Source organism: Eumetopias jubatus, unplaced genomic scaffold (assembly GCF_037043125.1).
Source record: "Eumetopias jubatus isolate StellerSeaLion01/CBP00866 unplaced genomic scaffold, mEumJub1_p1.0 scaffold_4, whole genome shotgun sequence".
In the NCBI taxonomy this organism is placed as follows: Eukaryota; Metazoa; Chordata; class Mammalia; order Carnivora; family Otariidae; genus Eumetopias; species Eumetopias jubatus.
Window position 1 is genome coordinate 53,500,083 of NW_028274810.1, and position 22,373 is coordinate 53,522,455.

Sequence of the window (22,373 nt, forward strand, 5' to 3'; positions counted from 1 at the left end):
CTAATATATACTTAGGGGGAAAACACAGCAAGTAATATATCAAAATATTCCTCCACAGAGGGCACGATACCCAGGCAGAGAAGGGGCAGGGGTCACATGAGGAAAAACTGAGTCCTGATGGTACCCACCTCCTGGCCCACGGCTCTGAGTCCCTCCTAGAGAGTCTGCTCCTGCCTTCATGAAGCTTAGTTGATCAACTCTCCCTTTGGTACTGTCAGCTGCTTCAGGAACTTTCCTTAATTCCCTCCTTTTACTTAAGCTGATTCAAGCTATATATGGCTGACCCAATATAACAGCTTAGCCAAAAATGGGAATTTTTATTTCATGGAATCAGGAAGATTTGAGCAACTAAGTAACAGGAAGAGGAGACATGTAGCTGGTCTTCAGGAACCCTAAAACCACCATTAACCTTCTCCATCTCTTACCTCTGCTTCTCATTATGAGTGGGTCTCCTTCCTTCTTACTACGCCTCTCCACATGGTAGGAAACATAGCAACTGACCATTCCCAGGTTTTCCATCCCTAGGTTCCACCATCAGATAAAGGAAGAAATAAGTCAGGGTTTAATGTTTCTATTAATGTGTTTCAGTAGTAGAAATGTAAAGAGAAAGAAAATTATTGAGTTCACCAGTTCTTCTTCCATGCAATATGGACAATAGCTTCTGTTGGATTATAACCATGTAAAAAAATATTCCTCCCTATGACTAAGCTATTTGACCCTTCTAAATCCCTTTTTTAAAGTGTATAAAGGAAAGAATGAATTTTAAAAGATTGCTATGTGTCTTTTCTCAAGCTAAACACAGGAAAAGAAAATGAGAATATAAACAAGAATATATTTTTAAATAGATAAAAGCTAAAAAACAATCATGTGTTAATGTCTTTGCAGTCAAAATTAAATGTGATATCACACAACAAAGGAGGATATTACATTCCTAACACAGAAGAATTTTAAAGTCAAGGAGACTGAACTATGATAAACAGTACCCTGTGTTCTACCCTGCCCAAGCACAGGGTACTTCAAAAATTTTGTTTCAATTATAAATTGACTATACTTGACATTATGAAACACATTGAATTTAAAACACCAACAAACACAAACGTCCAATGCATGTTGCTTAGTGATAGAGCTCATCTATAAATGAACTTCTGCAATTATTTATAATAAAAAGGACTTGGATTAGTGCAAATACAAACATTCCTGGATCGGAGAACATGCAGGTTCTTAGTCACTCTCCCTCAAACTTCCTGGAAGAGTCCTGTAAACTTCTTGCTTGAACTTCCAGATGCACTCTTAACCTTTTCCTCTCCCTCCCTCCCCCCAGAGGATCTGCAGGGAAACGAAATAGTGAACAATGCAGAAAACAACCATTTTCGTTTTTATAGTTCCTTCTATTTTCCCCTGCTGCTATTTCCCTCTTTACCAGGAGTGAGACCCTGTTTTGTAAACAAGGAAGCCCAGTAACTTGAGTGCTTGCCCTGACAGCGTCCACATTGGCCGCTCTCCCCAGATTTGTAAGATTCTTGTGGTAAGAAGAATTACAGCTGAATTCACTTAATGTTTCAAAGTCAAATACTCATTGAGAGCAATGGTTCCCAGACTCTGGATTTCAAAAATGAAATTTCAAAAATGTGTGGTGAACCAGCATAAGTTTGCCAACTTTTTCTTTTGCCAAGAAAGGATTTAGGGAAAATAATGCTCTCTACTTGCAGCATCATTTTACAAAACAAAGGAGGTTTTTAAGGCCAAGGAAGTATGCAGTACATTATGTCAAGTTAAAAAAAAAAAAAGGGTGGGGGTCATCATTCCCAAGAAGAGAGGGTAGACAACTAGACACTGATTTTATCAGTCAGAATTCTGACAAGGAGCAGATTTAACCCTTCAGAGGGGTTAAATTAAAAGTATTTCGGTGAAGTGACTATTTACAGAGGTGTGGGCAAAATTTTTAAAACTCCAACAGGGGATATGAGTTACCCAGAAATAGCCACAGCAGGAAGCCATTACTTCTCTGGAGCCTGAAGGGGTGAGGAAAGGGAACAGTGTTTCCAGAGCCAAGCCAGAACAGGAGACAAGAGGAGCTGGATCTGGGACAAAGGCTGCCACGGCCTGCCATGATGAGAAATGGAGAGAGTGGAGCTAAAAGGACCACATCTATCTCCTCAGTCCTGCCTGAACTCAACTGGAAATCAGAGGGCAAGGGGTCCTGGGTTTTGCAGTCCACAGACAGCCTCCAAGGGCACAGAACAGGTCAAAGAATAAAAGATGGATTGGGCTGTGGGTCCACCAGAGTATATCGACATACTCTGGTGAGGGGGCCAGGGGTCAGACAGAGGAAAGGGTGTACATGTGAATGGCATTTTTCATTTCAATTGTAGGAAAATTACAAGAGAAATTCTATTTTAGGATATGATATTGCTTGTAATTATATGCTTGATACATTGGTCATTTCGTGCCTCAGTATCTAATAGTGTAACATCAAGTGGTGTTCAAATGGGCAACTCGTTCCAGTACTTTATTTTTATCACACTCATTATTAAAAATTCAACTTCACATAGGCATAAAATGGAAGCAACACTCAACATTTTTATTTAGTTCAGAACATTCTGAGTGAACTAATGCCAAAATATAACAGCCTCTGGCCTCAGAGACTTCTCCTACCCCAGAGGTTCCCAGACTTTCGCTGCATATTGAGATCATCAGGGATCTCTAGAAAAAAAAAAAAAAAAAAACAGTGATACCTGGCTTATACCCCAGAAGTACTGATTTCATTGGTAGAGGTGGAACTTGGCAAAGGAATTTTTTAATAACTTTTTATTTTAGGAGTTTTCGATTTAAAGAAAAGCCATAAAGATAGTAGAGTTCCCATATATCTTCTCCTCGGTCTCCCCTATTATTAACATCTTACTTTGGTATGGTGCTTTGGTCACCATCAATGAACCAATCTTGAAATACTGATATGTAATTTTAAACTAAAGTCTATACTTTATTCATGTTTCATTAGTCTTTACCTTATGTTCCTTCTCTGTTCCTGGATCCCATCCAGGAGACCACATTACATTTTAGTCAGCATGTCTCCTCAGTCTCCTCTTGGCTGTGATAATTTCTCAGAATTTTCTTTTTTGGATGGCCTTGATGGTACTGAGGGGTACTGGTCAGGTATTTTATACAGTATCTCTCAGTTTGGATCTGTCAAATGTTTTTCTAATGATGAGACTCTGGTTCTGTGTTGCGTGGAGGAAGACTATAGAGGGAAAGTGCTATTCTCATCACACCATGTCAAGAGTACATTCTATCAATATGATTTATCACTGTTAATGTTGACCTTGATCACCTGGGAGACACAATGTTTACTAGGTTTCTTCACTGTAAAGTTGCTTTTTTTTTTTTCCTTTCCACCCTGTGCTCTGGGAGGAAGTCCCATGCGCAGCCCACACTTAAGAAGTAGGGAGTTGTGCTCCTCCTTGAGGACAGAGGATCTGCATAAATTATTTGGAGTTCTGCATGGGAAATTTGTCTATTTCTCCCACAATTATTTATTGATTCAATCATTTATTTATATCAATATAGATTCATAGAGATTTATTTTATATTCTGGGCTATAATCTAAGGCTACTTTATTTTGTTGCTCACATTGTTCCATCTTTGGTCATCAGGAGCTCCTTCCATTGGCTCTTGTCTCCCTTTGATATGTTCCATCATTGTAAGGTGTTATTTGTTTGTTTTTGGCACTTCCATACTTTTTGGCACTTTAAGGTGCTCCAGGCTCATCTGGTATATTTCCTGTATGGTCAGCCATTTCGCCAAGGATTTCTGATTCCTTTTATTGGACTATGGTATTAGAAACAAATATATGGGTATGTGTGTGTATCCTTGTTTCTAGGCCCTTTCAGCTGACAGAGCAAAAAAAAAATATGTGTGCATATAGCTAATCCCCATATAGACATGTACCTATAAATATTTCTACATGTAAACATCTATATCATAGAGTTCATACTAATGTCTCTAACTCTAATCCATAACCACAGGGATCATTCCTGCCTCTGCACTTGCTTACCTGTAGGCTCCTAATATCCATTTACTTAATTATTTAATTCTGGTATACATGTATACTGATTTCAGAACTGATAACCCATGCCCCCATAGGAAACTTTATCAACTAGAATAGAGTGCTTCTGTACAATCCCTTTCTCCTTTGGTCTTCTAGTCACCACTCATTTCCAAAGTTATTTAGGTGAGCCAACTTTTCCCCTAGTCCTGGCAGTGAGGTTTTTTTCATACATTTGTAACATAGATTGTTTTGCCATATTCTGTATTCCATCCTGGGATCCCTTGACCTCCTAAATGATTTCTTTTAATTTGCCTACATTAAGGCTCACTCTTTGTGCTGTAGAGTTCCATGTGTTTTGACAAATGCATAGTGTCAGGTACCCAGCATTACAGCATCATACAGAAAGTTTTCACCACCATTATGCTCATGGGTACTTCATCTATTCAACTTTCTCCCCTCCCTAAACTTCAATAATGACTAATTTATTTATTGTCTTTATAGTTTTGCCTTTGAAGAATGTCCTATAAAGTCATAAGGAGCCTTTTCAGACTGGTTACTTCTACCTAGAAATAATCCATCATCACTCATCTGTATCTTGTGTGACTTGATAGCTCATTCTTTTTTACTGCTAAATAGTATTTCACTTATATGTGTATGCACCACGATTTGTTTATCCATTCACCTATTGCAGAACATATGGCTGTTTCCAGATTTTGTTGATTATGAGTTAAGCTGCCATAAATTTTCACATGAAGGTTTTTGGGTGGACTTAAGTTTTCAAATCAACTAGGAATTTCTGGATCATAAAATAGATTATATTTAGCTTTATAAGAAACTGCCAAACTGTTTGCAATGTGGATGTATGACTTAGGGATTTTTAAGAGCTTCCCAGATGATTCCAATGTGCAATAAAGTTTAGGGGCTGATGTTCTACTCTGAATAGTTTGAGGAAAGAGTCAGTTAGGGGTAAGATGAATGTCTTATCCAAAAGAGAGCTGCAGTGCATTCTCCTCCCCAAGACTACTCATAATTCAAGACACTGATCATATAAACAGCAGTCAGGAATTTTTGTGGGTGTATAAATCACAGAGAAATCTGGTGACAAATCTTGGAACTTCACTATTCCACCTACTTACCTTTGTAAGAGAGGTCAGATAAATGTTCATACTGCTAAAGATGTCCTCTGAAATGCCACCTGAATAGGAGATATAAACAAAAAACCCAAAGTGGGTAAGAAGGATGGGTTAGTCAGATGCTTTGCATGCAAATTAACAGAATCCCCAATCAGCTTAAGGAGAAAAAGGGTGGGAGCAGGAGGGGTGGTTTTTATTGGCTTATGTAGTTGAAATGTGCAGGGGTAGTTGAGTCTCAGCGTGGCACAAACGATATCAACAAATTGTCTTTCCTCCCTCTGCTCCTCCATCTTCTTTTCCTCCTCTCTTTTTCTCTCCTCCTTATCCAACCCCATCTCCATCTCTCCAATCTTTTCTGTATTAACTTCATGCTGGGTTGTGTCTCTGTATGTGTACAGATTTCTTCTTATAAGGACACCAGTTAGATTAGATTAGGATCTACCCTAATGGTCTCATTTTAACTTAATCGTCTCCTTGAAGGCGATATCGCCAAACATAATCACATTCTGAGGTATTGGGAGTTAGGTCTTCAACCTACAAATGTTGGAAGGGACAAAATTCAGTCCACAACAATTATGCATCCAGTGGGCAATCATTTCTTGTTTTGTACATGAAGGAGAAAAAGGTAAGGACTACTGCATATCTATCTCATATAACTTCCACATTCTCAATGTTGCCTTATTAAAATCTTATTCTCTTTTCTAAAAATAACATTCACTGGGGCACCTGGGTGGCGCAGATGGTTAAGCGTCTGCCTTTGACTCAGGTCATGATCCCAGGGCCCTGGGATCGAGCCCCGCACTGGGCTCCTGGCTCAGCGGGGAGCCTGCTTCTCCCTCTCCCTCTGCCTCTCCCCTGCTCACGCTCTCTCTCTCTATCTCTGTGTCTCAAATGAATAAATTAAAAAAAATTCATTGAATATTTTTTAAAGATTTTTTTTTAATTTGACAGAGAGAGAGAGAGTGAGAGAGGGAACACAAGGAGGGGGAGTGGGAGAGGAAGAGGGAGAAGCAGACTTCCCACCGAGCAGAGAGTCCGATGCGGGACTTGATCCCAGGGCCCTGGGATCATGACCCGAGCGGAAGGCAGATGCTTAACCATCTGAGCCACCCAGGCGCCCCTCACTGAATTTTTTTAAAGAATACATCTCAACTGTGATTCAAAAGGTAAAGCTATATTTTAGGTAAACATATCAGAAGACTATCTTGAGCATCTTACTTGGATCCTTGTGTTTTGTGAGTCACCATATTTGGTACTATTAACTTCTTTAATTTTGGTCATTATTTAAATGACTGCTGAGAGAAGAAAGCCTGGGAAATCACACTGAAGAGCCCTGATATTTAAAAAAGAGGCAAAAGGTAGGAGCTCCATGGTTATGGGTTAAATTGTTTTCCCCAGAAAGCTGTTTCCTAATACCTGATACCTGTGACCTTATTTGAAAATAGAGTCTTTGCAGATAAAATTAATCAAATTAATTAAATTCTATTTAATTTGAAAATAGTCTTTGCAGATAAAATTAATCAAATTAATCAAATTAATATGTGGTCATTCTCAATTAGGATGGGGCTTAATCCAGTGTGATCGGGGTCCTTATAAGAAGAGAAAGCAGAGACACCAGGAAGAGAATATTACAGACAGAGAAGATGGCCATGTGAAGATTGAGGCCAAGATTGGAGTCATGTTGCCACAAGCCAAGGAATGCCTGGGGCTACCAGAAGTTGGAAGAATCAGCAAAGGATCTTCCCCTAGAAGCTTCAGATGGAGCATGGACCTGCCAACACCTTGATTCTGACTTCTAGCTTCCAGAACTGGGAAATAATAAATTTAAGTTGTTTTAAGCCATCCAGTTTGTGGTACATTTTCAAGGCAACCCTAGGAAACTAATACATCCACCAAGGAGACTGAGAGGGTGAAGCCAGAGAGGAAGTAAGAAATTCACCTTTTAGACATCAAAGGAAGACAATGGATGGAGAGTCGTTTGTATTGTCAACTACTCTAGACAGGTTAGATAATATCCAAATTGTAAGTATCCACTGAGTTTAGCGTTACACAGGTGCGTAGGCATTTATTGTTAATATTATAAAGAACTGTTAGCCGTTTCAGTAGAGAGATCACTTCTGTCTAAAGGATTAAGGAAAATTTCATAGAGGACATGGCATTGCAGCTGGAATTTAAAGCCTAAATAGGATTTCAATATGCAGAAATGGAAGGTGTTGCAGTGAGAGGGGGAGAAGTGGTGAAATTATGGAGAGAAAAAGATTCAGGGGGGCGCCTGGGTGGCTCAGTCCTTGGGCATCTGCCTTCGCCTTGGGTCGTGATCCCAGTGTCCTGAATCGAGCCCCACGTCGGGCTCCCTGCTCCGCGGGAAGCCTGCTTCTCCCTCTCCCACTCCCCCTGTTTGTGTTCCCTCTCTCGCTGTGTCTCTCTCTGCCAAATAAATAAATAAAAAATCTTAAAAAAAAAAAAGAAAGAAAGAAAGAAAAAGAAAAAGATTCAGGACACGTAGAGGACAAGGCCAAGAGAACACAAGGTCTTTATGAAGGAGATGTTATCTGGAGTCCCATCATGGATGTCCTTAAATGCCATGATAAGAAGTTTGAACTTTTCTCTAGAAAGTGCGATATGGCACAATATTAAGTATAAGTTAAGAAGGTTGTGTGGAAAACGTTATATAAATATTAGTAAGTAAGCAAAATGGGTAAACGGGAAGACTATAAACAATGAAAACTGGAAACTACTAGAATGCCCAGGGGAGACATTCTGAGAATCTGAACTAAAGTGACAATGAGAATGGAAATACAGTTCCTATTTTTGAAGCCCTATCATGTACCAGGTCCTCTGTGGGCTGCATTATGTATGTTAATTGCACTAACTCTGACAATTCCTCTCCCTGGTAGAATTTACTGTCCTAATTGTATACCTGTGGAAACTCTAACTCAGAGACGTTAGGTATCTCACCCAAAGTCACACAAAGCTAATAAATGGTGGCGCTGATATTTGTATACAGAAATTTGGTTTATTTTTAGGCTCTTGTCTCATCAACTTACCTATCCTACAGCTCATGTTGCAAATTCCAGACATTATTTGGAAAATGTATAAAATGAGACTGCACACTGCAATTTTGCACGACCTCCTCCAAAAAGGGAAGAATATTGTGAAAACACAACAATGCTCTTTGGGAAATCCACTGTGTGGATTGCAGTTCGTTTGCCATCTATTTTTCCATCTTTCCTATCCCCTAAAACACACTGTTTCACTATCATAAGCATTTAGTAGTTTTTCTTTTCCCTCTGGTACCTGAGGACGTCAGGTGCATTTTGACATAGGAAAGAAAAGTACCTTTTGAACTATCTTTGAAGGGCTGCTACTCAGTGCACATTGATTTTCCTTTTAAACTAGAATCATTTAGTGTTTCTCTGTCAGACACTCACTGACGACCGCTTATCCTTGAGACACACATGAATGAATCAGACAATTTTTTAATGATACTGAATTGGAAAGAAAACGTACCTTGATTCCTGTTTGTAAGTTTATTGTATCAAAATACAGATACAAACTTTTAAAGAGGGCATTCTTCTAGGCTTGATGAAATAGAACACAATCTATCCTTTGATGAGCTTTTAAAAAAATCTTTGATCTACTTATTTTTAATAATAAAATATTGGGAAGTCAAGTGTATTCCCGCACATCTCAGGCATTTAAGGAAATGATCAACGTCATTGCAAGATAACTGGCTGCCATCTTTTGAGAATCTGAACTAGAAACAGGAGAACTGGAGGGTTAGGAAAGAAAAGCACAGGGACCGAATAATTGCCTTTCTCTTCTGTTTATATAATAAATGCACTCATTGTTGCCATGGCAAAGGAGCCAGTCTGTTTTTCTCATTCCTCTGTTTCTACCCATTATTATTATATCCAACACCAGAAAATGTCATATTTCACTATCAACTTTCTTGAATCATTACGTTTATCTACTCTGCATTTACTACTCTAGCCACAGTCTTTTTCATAGTGATACTTGGACAGAAAGTGATTTCAGGCGAGGGGAGTGGCTTCAGACGCAGTTAGAGACATCAGGAAGCAAAGAATGAGGGAGGGGGGTGGGGGAGGAAAGACAGCAGCTCTCTAGCCAGGAGGGCCTCCTAACCTTGGAAAACCCCTCAGATCCAAAAGGAAAAAACTCTAAAAATGTCATTTAAAGCAAATTCCTCCTTGTCGATACACTGAATTGACTTTGTAGGCATCTATTTTGACTTTCTAAACTCCCAAACCAACCATCATGATGGGGGTCATTAGTCTCTTTTTGTCATGATCAGGCTGAGCTCATCTAAGCATAAAGTCTAAATTAGGGGAATTAATACTACCATCGCTAGAAAACGGTCATACGACATGTGGAGTATTCTGCCCAATCCATGATGTCAGATTTTGTCAGAGACAGTGACACACTCATGTATTTTCAAAAGATGACAACCAAGGTCTTGCAACCACGTCCCCCATTCATTAATTTATTTGTGTGTTCAAAAATTACTTATTAAAAGCATATTATGTGCTAAGCACTGACCTAACCTGAAATTAAAAACAAAATACTCGAGTAAGACTTCATCCCCTTCTCTCAAAAAGTTTACATTCCAATCCAACCATGCAAGAAGCAGTTGAATGAAGAGGATATTTTTAGTTTAGAAAAAAGAAGACTGAGTTTGAGGAACTATCCCTGAGAAGATAGCAAATTTAGGAACATGCCACAATCTGCAGGAAACAATAAGAGTGAGATAAGTGGTTGCATCCTGTTTATATGCCCTAAGGCTGGAGTGTATAAACAATCAGCTCAAATGTTCTTTCTTGTTCATTTCCATTCCGCAGGCAAAAAGATGAGGCAGCTTGCCTTGCCTTTGATAAATCCGTCAGTTGCAGACTCTAATATTCTTGTTGAAACAATCCTACGGAGAGACACCTGGGTGGCACAGTAGGTTAAGGGCCCAACTCTTGGTTTGGGCTCGGGGTCTTGATCTCAGGGTCGTGAGACTGGGCCCCCTGTCTGGCTCCGTGCTTAGCTTCAGATTCTTTCTCTCTCTCCCTCTGCCCTTCCCACTCGTGCTCTCTCTTTCTCTCTCAAATAAATAAATAAATAAATCTTAAAAAAAAAAAAAATCCTACAGAACAAAGGGACCATGGGAAAGCTCAGGACAGGAAAGGTTCCAGCCCTGAACAATTTAGAAAGAGTCCAGCCAACAACCAACCTGGATTCTGCTTTTAAAGATTTGAACAGTTTTCATGTGCAATAAGTAAGATTCTAGACATATAAAATTGCAAGAAACTAAATTGAGACTAATGAGTGGATACTATAAAAGTAAGCTTTCGGATCAATACTATAATAATAATAATAAAAAGCTCTAGAGTCATACTTCTCAAATTGTAATATGCATGTGAATTACTGGGAGAGCCTGTTAAATGTAGATTCTGATTCAGGTCTGGCATAGGGCCTGGGATTTTTCATTTCTAAGAAGAGCCCAGTTTGGGCTGATGCCACCGGTCCTAGGATTAAATCTCCCGTATCACTGCTCTAGAGTCGTCTGACAACAGGGCTCTCTAGGATGCACTTACTGGGTTGCCAGCACTACAACTATTTAAACGGAGGCTGAATAACCATTTGTCAGGCATGCCACAGAAAGGATATCTATACTTCATGAGAGAGTGGGCTAGATGTTCCTTTCAATTCTGAATCGTTTGACTCAGGGCTTTATTTATAAAGGAATTAATTTTACATGTGATGGCTTCCTTTAAGTATTAAAACACCTGCACATAGATAATGAAGAAAGTGAAGTGAGACTTTTCTTACCACTTCAATAGATGTAGAAACAAAAGATCCTAGACATTAGGTGATTCGCTCAAAATTCACTCTGAATACAATGAACCTCAAGAAAGTGTGATATTAGCAAGTGTTAAGTCATCCCAACTTCTACAAACAAAACAGAAACTGAAAGTCCCATCTACTCACTTTCCCATCAGCTGACCTACCTCCCCACACCCACCTTTGTAGGATGGACCTGAAATCCTCCCATTAATACCACTAGAATCCTTCACACCGCAAAAATAGGCAGACTCACAGGAAATAAAAACGCACCAAGACTTTGTGGGCTGATTAGCACTTGTGCATTCAGTTTTAGCGTAAAGTTAACCTAGGAATTTCTTTCTTCAACAAGCTGGTCCATACAGCACCTCACTATTACTCTCTTCCAATCCCCTCAATAATTTCCTGGATGACCTCTATCCTACTTTCTCTCTTTCTAAGGCTCAAAGTACTGCTCGGCCCATTATGGATTATGTCCTCTGACTTCTGTTTCACTCTTATACAAGGTTCCAATCCTCTTATCTTTTCCTTATGCCATATTTAGTTTCTTTCCTTCAACCTACCATCCCTCCCATTTAAGATTTAAGCTCATACATGAGAGAGAAGATTGAGATAGGCTAAAGTATTTTTACATATCTTCAGGTCTCTTCATTGTGTGTCAAAGGCTGGGCTTCCCGGGAAACAGATTTCCAGACAGAGATCTGCATGCAGGTGGCTTATTGGGAAGCACTCCACAGAACACCATCTCCAAGGAAGTGAACAAAGCAGGACTGGACAGCTGCGAAAGGAGAAAAGCAATAGAGCTGCCACAGGTGCCTAAGACAATTTCCCAAGAAACTCTGAGGCTGGGCTGACCCTTCTGAGATATCCCTCACCGAGGAAAGGGGAGAGGGCTTTGAATCACCTCCGTTGATTAGTCATGGGATGTGGGTGGCTCCCGTGGTAGAGGCACAGTCAGGTGAGTTGGTTTTCTTTCCCCAGTAGCTGGTCCTAGGGTTGGACTCAGATGGAAGAGGTCGGTGCTTCTGGTTCTCAAGGTACAGTCTGAACAATAAAACACAGCATCCACTACAATCCACCTCTCGTGCTGCTTGAATCCATTTGCTTCATATAATAAATTCAGTTCATCTGGGAAGAACTCTTCCAGAATTCTAGTTGGTCTTTTCCCTGGGAAAAACTTACAAGATGAAGAAGGTTGGAGGGACACTGCAGCTGGTCCCTGAAACATAGTTGATTCTTACCACCTTCCTCTACTTCCTATTTATTTATTTATTTATTTATATGTATTTATTTATTTATATTTTAATTCCAGTGCAGTTAACATAGTGTGATATTAGTTTCAGGTGTACAATATAGTGATTCAACAATTCTATACATTACTTGGTGCTCATCGAGAAAAGTGTGTTCTTGGGGCGCCTGGGTGGCGCAGTCAGTTAAAGCGTCTGCCTCAGGCTCAGGTCATGATCCCAGGGTCCCGCATCGGGCTCCTTGCTCAGTGGGGAGCCTGCTTCTCCCCTGCCTGCCGCTCCCCCTGCCTGTGCTTGTTCACTCTCTCTCTCTCTCTCTCTCTCTCTCAGGCAAATAAATAAATAAAATTTTAAAAAAAAGATAAGTGTGTTCTTAATACGTTCACCTAGTTCACTCATCCCCAACCCACCTCCCCTCTTATAACCACCTGCTTGTTCCCTATTGTTAAGAGTCTGTTCTTTGGTTAGTCTCTTTTTTTTTTTCCTTTGTTCATTTGTTTTGTTTCTTAAATTCCACATATGAGTGAAATCATATGGTGTTTGTCTTTTTTGACCAACTTATTTTGCTTAGCATGATACTTTCTAGCTCCATGCTGTTGCAAATGGCAAGATCTCATTCTTTTTTATGGCTGAGTAATATTCTACTATATATATATAGTGGAATATTATATATACACCACCTCTTTGTTATCCATTCATCTAGTGATGGACACTTAGGCTGCTTCCATATCTTGGCTATTGTAAATAATGCTGCTATAAACATAGGGATGCATATATCCTTTTGAATTAGTGTTCTTTGTATTCTTTGGGTAAATACCCAGTAGTGGAATTAATAGGTCCTATGGTAATCCTATTTTTTACTTTTTGAGGAACCTCTATACTGTTTTCCACAGTGGCTGCACCAGTTTGCATTCTCACCAACAGTGCACAAGGGTTCTTTTTTCTCCACATCCTTGCCAACACTTATTTCTTGTGTGTGTGTGTGGGGGGGGTTGTTTTGTTTTGTTTTGTTTAACCATTCTGACAGGCGTGAGGTGATATCTCATTGTGTTTTTGATTTGCATTTCCCTGATGCTGAGTGATGATGAACATCTTTTCATGCACCTGTTGGCCATCTGGATGTCTTCTTTGGAGAAATGTCTGTTCATATCTTCTGCCCATTTTCTGATTAGATTATTTATTTTTTGAGTGTTGAGTTGTGTAAGTTCTTCATATATTTTGGATACAAAACTTTATCGAATATGTCATTTGCAAATATCTTCCCCCATTCAGTAGGTTGTCTTTCCATTCTGTTGATTGTTTCCTTTGCTGTGCAGAAGCTTTTTATTTTGATGTAGTCCCAATAGTTTATTTTTACGTTTGTTTCCCTTGCTTCAGGAGACATAGCTAGAAAAATGTTGCTATGGTCAATGTCAGAGAAATTACTGCCTGTGCTCTCTTCTAGGATTTTTATGGTTTTAAGTCCCACACTTAATCCATTTTGAGTTTATTTTTCTGTATGGTGTTAGAAGGTGGCCCAGTTTCATTCTTTTGTATGTAGCTGTCAAGTTTTCCCAACACCATTTGGTGAAGAGACTGTCTTTTTCCCACTGCATATTCTCATCTCCTTTGTCAAAGATTAATTGACCATATAATCATGGGTTTATTTCTGGGCTCTCTATTCTGTTCCAACTTTTGTGCCAATGTCACACTATTTAGATTACTACAGCTTTGTAGTATAACTTTGTGATACATTCGTTTTTTTTTTCTTTTTTTCTCTTTTTCAAGATTGCTTCGGTTCTTTGGGGTCTTTTGTGGTTCCATATAAATTTTAGGATTATTTGTTCTAGTTCTGTGAAAAATTCTACATCCTATTCTAATCCCCTTTACTCAGCTAGCATCTCTGCTAGTCTGGGTAGCTTAACTGGTGGGTGACCCAGATTCACATTCTTGAAATGTATAAGCCCCTGATTACCATGCTGTTCTTCTCAGGCCATGGCTTACTTCACCTGTATATTTACTAGTGATAAGTAGTGATCAAGGTCAACCTCAACATTGATAATAAAAATCACACTATACCTCTGTGGTCTTTCTCCAAAACACATAACCCTAATCTAATGATGAGAAAAACATCAGACAAATCTCAACTGAGGGACATTCTACAAAGTACTTAACTAGTATTCCTTAAAACTGTCAAGGTCATCAAAAACAAAGAAAGTCTTGGAAATGGTCAAAGCTATGAAGTCTAAGGAGACATGACAATTAAATGTAATGTGGTATCCTGAATGGCATCCTGGCATAAAAAAAAAAAAGACATTAGGAAAACATTAAGGAAATCTAAATAAAATATAGACTTTAGTTAATAATTATGTATCAGTATTGGTTCATAGATTGTGACAAATCAACTACTGATATAAGATGCTCATGATAAGGAAAACTGGGTGCAAGGTACATGGAAACTCTCTGTATTATTTTTGCAATTTTTCTTTAGATCTAAAACTGTTCTAAAATTAAAGTTTAAAAAAAAAAACTAAGTCACTCCTAAGGAGATAATTATCTTTTTAATAAAAACAAAAAAATTTTTGCCGTTATAATTATGGAACAATAGTCCCAGAGCATGATAGAAATTTGGGCAAGATAAACAGTGGACTAAAGTTGGACAAACTGTGATATTCCAAGAACTGACTAGCAGAAGGAGATTGGGGTCCCAGAGCAGAGCAATAAAGGAAATGGAACGAAATCAGTGACCTAGCTGGAGACCACGGATACTAAAGAATGAAGTCAGTCCCCAAAATATTTCCAGGGGTAGGAATGGCCAATGAAGTTTAAGAACAGTGTTCCTCATATCTCATTTACATTTTTCTGCACCATTATGATGTAAGTAACCTCCACCCTCATGCTACCTCCTCTGTTTGCACTTACATATTTCTTCTGGACAGTGCACGTGGTATTTTTGAGAAATCAAGGCAAACGGAATGCTTCGGGGCACATGTTGGCTAGAGGAGAGAGAACAACCACAGGAAGCAAAATGCCGGCAACAAAGAAGAATTCCAGAAGCAGAAAACCAGGAGAGGCGACTCTAAGAGACATAAGCCTTCTGAGAGTCTTCGAAGGTATGAAGGCAGCAGGGAGACACTGGGTCTTTCCTCAGTGTGGAGACATAAGGAACACGTACAGGATAATTCTGTGAGGCAATTATGTAACAAAACACATTCCTAGAAATGTGCAAATTTATAGGCCTTTTTTTTTTTAACAATAGGAGCCATGAAAGTATTTGCCACTTGGCAATTTCATGAGTGTAAAATGTTCCACTCAGTTCACATCCACCACTTCAAACCAAAGGAAGTCACAATTTATTTGTTACCATCTTAGTTAGAATAATATGCCAGCACAGAAACTTCCTTTCAATTATGTGTTCCTGGCTTCCTGCCTTCTTAAAATAAATAAAACCGCTGTATCCTACCTCTCAGAACAAAAACAACAGCACCACGTAGCAGTTAAAGCAAAACCTCCAAAGCCGATCAATGCCTTAGGCCAACTTCTGACTGTGGACGCTCACCTCCTTTGCTTATATAAGTGGAAATGTTTTCAAAAGGGTCTCCGTTTCACTGATAGAAGGGTACAGGTCTGTGAGCAGAGAAGGATTCCTGCAGAAAGCAGGTTAGATGAGCACAAAGGGGAAACGTGTCAATTCAACTTTGTGATGTAATTATGAATTGATTATACCAGGCAGTCTGACAAGGGACACAAAAATCAGGAACACGGCCTTGTCCTCAAGAAACTTTCAGTCTAATGGGCAAGGTAAATAATAGGCAAGCAAAGTAATGGTTGTTTAAAAATATAAAGAAATATTGCAAGACGCAGAGTTCTAGAGATGGGTTGCATAACAATATGAATATACTTAGCACTACTTAACTACATACTTAAAAATGGTTAAGATGGTAAATTTTATGTTATGTGTATGTCTTCCCACAATTGAAATTTGCTTTAATTTTAAAAAGGAAAAAAAGTGTAAATAAAGATAATTGATTGACCACCTCCCCCTGGTTTGGCAGCAGGCAAGACTGGATTCTGCCCAAGAAAATCCACTTTAGGGAAAAAAAAAGCACACAATTCAGTTCAAAATCCATGATGAACAATCAATCATCACACACTAAGAGAACAAGTAGAAATACCAAGGAGCCAGAATTGGTGTGGAGATGCACAAAAGAGAGGACAGAGATGGGCAAAGAACTCGCAGGGTCCTTGGGACGCCTGGGTGGCTCAGTTGGTTAAGCATCTCCCTTCGACTCAGATCATGATCCCAGAGTCCTAGCATCGAGCCCCGCATCAGGCACCTTACTCAGTGGGAGCCTGCTTCTCCCTCTGCCTGCCATTCCCCTTGCTTGTGCGTGCTCTCTCCTCTCTTTCTGACAAATAAATAAATAATCTTTAAAAAAGAAAGAAAGAAAGGAAAGAAGGAAAGAAGGAAAGAAAAAGAAAGAAAGAAAGAAAGAAAGAAAGAAAGAAAGAAAGAAAGAAAGAAAGAAAGAAAGAAAGAAAGAAAGAAAGAAAGAAAAGAAAAGAAAGAACTCACAGGGTCCAAGAACTGGCGGAGTACCAGAGTGTGCCAGAAAAAAAGAAAAGGCTAGCGCAATTGCTGGTGGCTGCTATGGGCAGTACTGGCTCCCTTTCTAAGTTGTTAGGCAAGCAATTCGGAATGTGTAGGGGCAGAGCCCGGAAGGCTACATAGTAAGGGCTAATGAATGCTGGAGAACAAAACAAGTTCCAAGGATCTGCCAAAGAGGAAGGAGGAGGGAGATCAGGAAAAGCTTCCTGCAGAAATTGACCATTAGAGTGAGCTTTACAAGATGGATTGATTTTGTCATATGGGATGATGGGGAAAAAAGCATTTCCATAGGAAAAGAACAACAAAACCCCTGAACCTGGGAAAGGCCAGGGATTGTGGTTACATATCTAGTAGATAAATGTATCTAACATGTAGAGAATTAAGAAAATTAAGAGAGAGGGTGGGCACTTGGCTGCCTGTCAGTAGCGCATACGACCCTGGATCTTGGGGTTGTGAGTTTGAGCCCCACATTAGAGGTAGAGTTTACTGAAAGAAAGAAAGAAAGAAAGAAGAGAGAGAGAGAGAGAGAGAGAGAGAGAGAGAAGAGAAAGAAAGAAAGAAAGAAAGAAAGAAAGAAAGAAAGAAAGAAAGAAAGAAAGAAAGAAAGAAAGAAAGAAAGAAAGAAAGAATAATGTGAGATAACCTTGGAAAAAAGACAGTCCACACTATTAGGGTCTTGCAAATCAGAATAAAGCAGTAAACAAAATTAAACTGGCAATAGTGTTTTTATTATATTGCAGGGAGAGAGAATATATAAAAGACCTATTTAAGGCTTTGGCAGTGACTCAGTTAAGAAGACTGTACCCAACATGAGGGTTAATTTTGATTATGGCTGGTATTCCCAGCAGCGAATCCCTAGCACATAGCAGGTGAACAGTAAACATTTGCTGAATAAATACATTATGCATAATAAAGAAACATTTAAGTGGGGCACCTGGGTGGCTAAGTCGGTTAAGTGTCTGACTCTTGCTTTGGGCTCAGGTCATGATCTCAGGGTCCCAGGATCCAGCCCCTAGACGGGCTCCACACTCAGCATGGAGTCTGCTTGAGATCCTTTCCTCCTCCCTCACCCTCTTCCTCTGCCCCTCCCGAAGCTCCGGCAATCATGCCTGTACTCTCTCTTTCCCTTTAAAATAAATAAATAAATAAAATCTTGAAAGAAAGAAAGAGAGAGAGAGAAACATTTAAGGGATGAAATCAGAGGGCCTGAGCTAAGATAATGACAATGGTAATGGAAAATGGGGAAAAAGTAGAAAAAATATTAAGATAAAATCAATACGATTTAATATTAGATTAGAAGTGGGAAAAGAATATATGATCTTGAAGTTTGGAGCTTGGGTGCTTTGGGAGTGGGAGAAGATAATGAGTCTTCTACCCTCACCTGTGCATAGAAAAGATATTTTAATGCAAATCTTTCTCATTAGAAGTATGATATATGGTTGACCTTGGTAAACACAATACAGAAAGGAGCACAATAAGTAATTACAACTGACATAACATTGAGTTTACAAATTATCTAGCTATACTTTTTGAAACAGCCATAAACAGTATTCTTAGCTAAGCTAAAAAACAAACTATATGCTTCAATGAATGAATAGCTTAGGTCCTACTCCATATTTCCCAACAGAAAATACAAAAAGAAAAAAAGCTAATTAAATAGAAATGCTGCCCTATAGCTCATCTCACAATTTTAGAAGCAATCCATTTACCTTAACTACTCCTAACAGATACCTTCTAAAAGGCAAGGATACAGGTTAAGCGAAACTCAATGTTCCCAGCTCACAATGTTTCCATCTCTGCCCGGATGGATGGTAAAATAAGCAAGATGATCTACATACTTCCTACCATAATATCCAGCTATTTGCTAAAAAGGATGTTTGCTTTTTACACCAGAGATATCCTGAGGTTCCCCTGGGCAGTCAATCACAGGAGAAAGTGGTTCTTCTTAGCAGAGACAATGTTAGAGATGGAATCACATTGATAAACCTGACCACATTTCTCTCTGAAATCTTAAACTAAAGTGTAGATAAAGATAACGTTTGGTTACTTAACAGTCAGTTACTTAGTGGGATATTCACTAAGAAATTTCATTTGTTGCTTCAGAGTAACATGAGCTTTTGAGATTTTTCTGAAGTCTTACGATCCAAGAACAATTAGACACAAACCTGTTAGCTGGAAATGGAGCCTCTTCTTAAGACTTCTTCGACCCACTTGATTTAGTCTGAAAATAGAGGAAAATAATTGCCTGTACTGTTTACCATAAAGAGGTTTTAAGAATATCACAAACATCAACCACTTCACATGTGACTATCAGCAGCATATTTCCAAGGCCAGGCTGACCTCCCTACCAGCAATAAGCACTTATGTTAGGTAAGGATGTGGAAACACATTATGCAACCATGTGTACAACTGTATGTTGCTCAGCCAACCGTTTTCATCTTAGAGTCATAACTTTGTGATCACCTGGCCTATCTAACCCAACGCTCTGCTTTCCAAATTGTGTTCTACCTCTTATTAAAAATCAACGGGCATCTGATTCCTCAGGATCCCCTGCAAGCTTGGTCTAGCATTCCACAAACTTGATCGATTCTTTACACTTTGGGAATCAACTCTCCACTCACAGTCCTTTCTATTTCTTTAGTTTAAGCCCAAGGCAACTCACTCAGGAAGGAGGTTGGAAGATACTCCCACAAGTCATCCAAGAGGGCTGAGAGCAAAATACAAGCGCTTCAGCCATTCAAGGCATGACAGTTGGCTAGTAAGAACTTTTGCTTAGATTCAAGCATTAAACATACACCGGATAAGCCATTTTCCACAAAAGGGATAAAAAATTATTCTGAGATCTTAAAACACAGTGTTCACTGGGAAGAACTGCCATTTTCCATGTCTCCTTCCTTGAAATGCCATTCTTGCCACAGCCCAGATTGAAATTCCTAGGACTCAACAGGGGAAAGTTGAGAAAACCCATGGTGCATTAGGGAAAACAGAAATTCTCAACCAAGAAAACAGAAATTTAAGAAGCACAGGGGAGTTTGTTCTCACAGAAAAAGAAATCTGGGATAGTACTCATAGGAACACTCATATTATCCCCAGGACAGCCTGTAAATAAGTTGTGTTACCACGGACAAATTTTTAAGATTTTTCAAACTAACATCTGAATTCCCAGAAAATGCGTTATGCTCTTGGAAATGTTTCTCTCAGTCCTCTGCCTTGCACGCTGTTTTCTCTCTCTGTCTCTCTCTCTCTGGGGTCATGGACAGCAGAGTCTCACAGCCATACACACAGCAATAAAAGCCACCAGCTATTGAACACTTAACCACACACGCCAGGCACTACGCTAAGTATTTGATAGACACTGGAGTGCTTTAACCCTCACAGCAATTCCTACAAGTTGGTGGTATTAACCTCATTTTTGATAGAAACAAACTGAGGTACAAAGAAATTAAGAGAACTGCGGAAAAGTTGGATGGCTGAGAGGTAGCAGAGGCAGGATTCAAATCCCTTAGTTTAGAGCCATACTGTTTTTATTGCTAATAATTTTATTGCTAAAAATGGAGAGCAGGGCCCCTGGGTGGCTCAGTCCATTAAATGTCTGCCTTTGGCTCAGGTCATGATCTTGGGGTCCTGGGATCGAGTCCCACGTCGGGCTCCCTGCTCATCAAGGAGTCTGCTTTTCCCTCTCTCTTTCTCCCTTCCCGCCCCTTCCATGCTCTCTCTCTCTCAAATAAATAAAATCTTTAAAAATTAAAAAAAAAAGAAAGAAAGAAAGCAGAGGATGGACCAAGTATAAACTTGGCTACTGCATGGGCATTTGGACTATAGAAAAAAAAAGTGTCTTCTTTCTCATGCCCTTTCTTACCCCTAAAACTGAACCCACAAGTGATGGAGGCTGGTGTAAGGCATACAAATTGGAATTGCAGAAAAGCAGCTTAGAAATGGGTGTTTAAAGGTTGGTTAATTTGATTGAAGTAAGAGTGGAATGGAAGAGATGAATTAAGAGCACACTAAATGGCCAACTTTAATCTCTAGTTTTATTCAAGATGCATAATTAGAGAGAAAAAGTCCTGAGTACATCTGCTGGTCTATAAATGTAACCAATTTCATTTATTTAAATGTCATCAAATCTTCTTCACTGTTGGATTCTGGTAGAAACCTTACTCAGTTTTTCCCTAGCTATGTAAATATATTTGGACAGAAACTTATGTGAAATATGTATGTATATATGTATGTACACACATAACCCCAGTTACCCAATATTTATTTACTACACCTTTGACAACGCAGAATCTAAGAGGAAAACAGAAAGTAGGCAAAATGTTCTCTTTGCAGGCAGCATACACACAGTAAACATCATGTGCTTTCATCCCCGCACTTGCCCACGCTAGGACCGTTAAGAACTTTTATTTTGCTGTTACTGCTCACAGCTCAGTATTTGGTAACCTGTTTTTCATTCCACTGCTGATAAGAAGTAAAGAGAAAGGGAGGATTTTTTTTTTTAAGATTTTATTTATTTTGACAGAGACAGAGAGTGTACAAGCAGGCAGAGGGAGAGGGAGAAGCAGGCTCTCCGCTGAGCAGGGAGCCCGATGCGGGGCTCAATCCATCATGACCTGAGCCAAAGGCAGACGCCTAACGACTGAGCCACCCAAGCGCCCGAGTGGGAGGATTATTAGAGGAGGCTGTCCTTGGAGGCAGCAGAAAGTGAGAACTGACAGGCAAATAACTAAACGATAGAAAGTATATTCACATACACATAGTTGCTTAATGTGCTGCCGTAGAATGAATGAGTAAATGAATGAACCTTCCCAAGAACCTAAATTACACAGTTTGACAGCAGTTCATGGGAAAAGACCTGGGCATTCTAGTAATCTGAGTACAGAATGTGAGTCAAGAATTAATGTTCTAGGGCGCCTGGGTGGCTCAGTCGTTGTGTCTGCCTTCGGCTCAGGTCATGGTCCCAGGGTCCCGGGATCGAGCCCCGTATCAGGCCCCTGCTCAGTGGGGAGTCTGCTTCTCCCTCTCCCACTCCCCCCTGTTTGTGCTCTCTCTCTCCCTGTGTCTCTCTCTGTCAAATAAATAAATAAAATCCTTAAGAAAAAGAAAGAATTAGTGTTCTAGGGGCGCCTGGTGGCTCAGTTGTTGAGCGTCTGCCTTTGGCTCAGGTCATGATCCAGGGATCCTGGGATCGAGCCCCACATCGAGCTCCCTGCTCCGCAGGAAGCCTGCTTCTCCCTCTCTCTCTCCCCCTGCTTGTGCTCTCTCTCTCTCACTGTGTCTCTCTCTGCCAAATAAATAAATAAAATCCTTAAAAAAAAAAAAAAAGACTGTTCTACTAGGTTGAATAAACTGTTCCATGCAATGTGTGTGTGCATTTGTATGTGTCTGTCTGTCTCTCAGAATGGGACAGGGATGATTGTAAGGATTTAGATATCTCACAAAATGAAAGCAGCTGACCCTCGTGGAAACTGGAGCCAGGCGCTGGGAAGCCATGTGGTTCGCTGGGAGCCATGGGC

At 39.7% G+C, this 22,373-nt stretch overlaps 1 protein-coding gene across 1 annotated transcript in view; it reads right to left on the reverse strand.

Moving 5' to 3' along the window:
• LEPROT (leptin receptor overlapping transcript) overlaps positions 1–22,373 on the reverse strand; it is an 86,518-nt gene that overhangs the window by 10,507 nt on the left and 53,638 nt on the right. Inside the window, exons 3-4 of the mRNA XM_028102484.2 lie at positions 19,026–19,081; positions 5,182–5,240 (exon numbers count right to left, since the gene is read on the reverse strand). Of these exons, the coding sequence (XP_027958285.1) occupies positions 5,182–5,240; positions 19,026–19,081 (115 nt within the window). The remainder of the gene's footprint in view (positions 1–5,181; positions 5,241–19,025; positions 19,082–22,373) is intronic.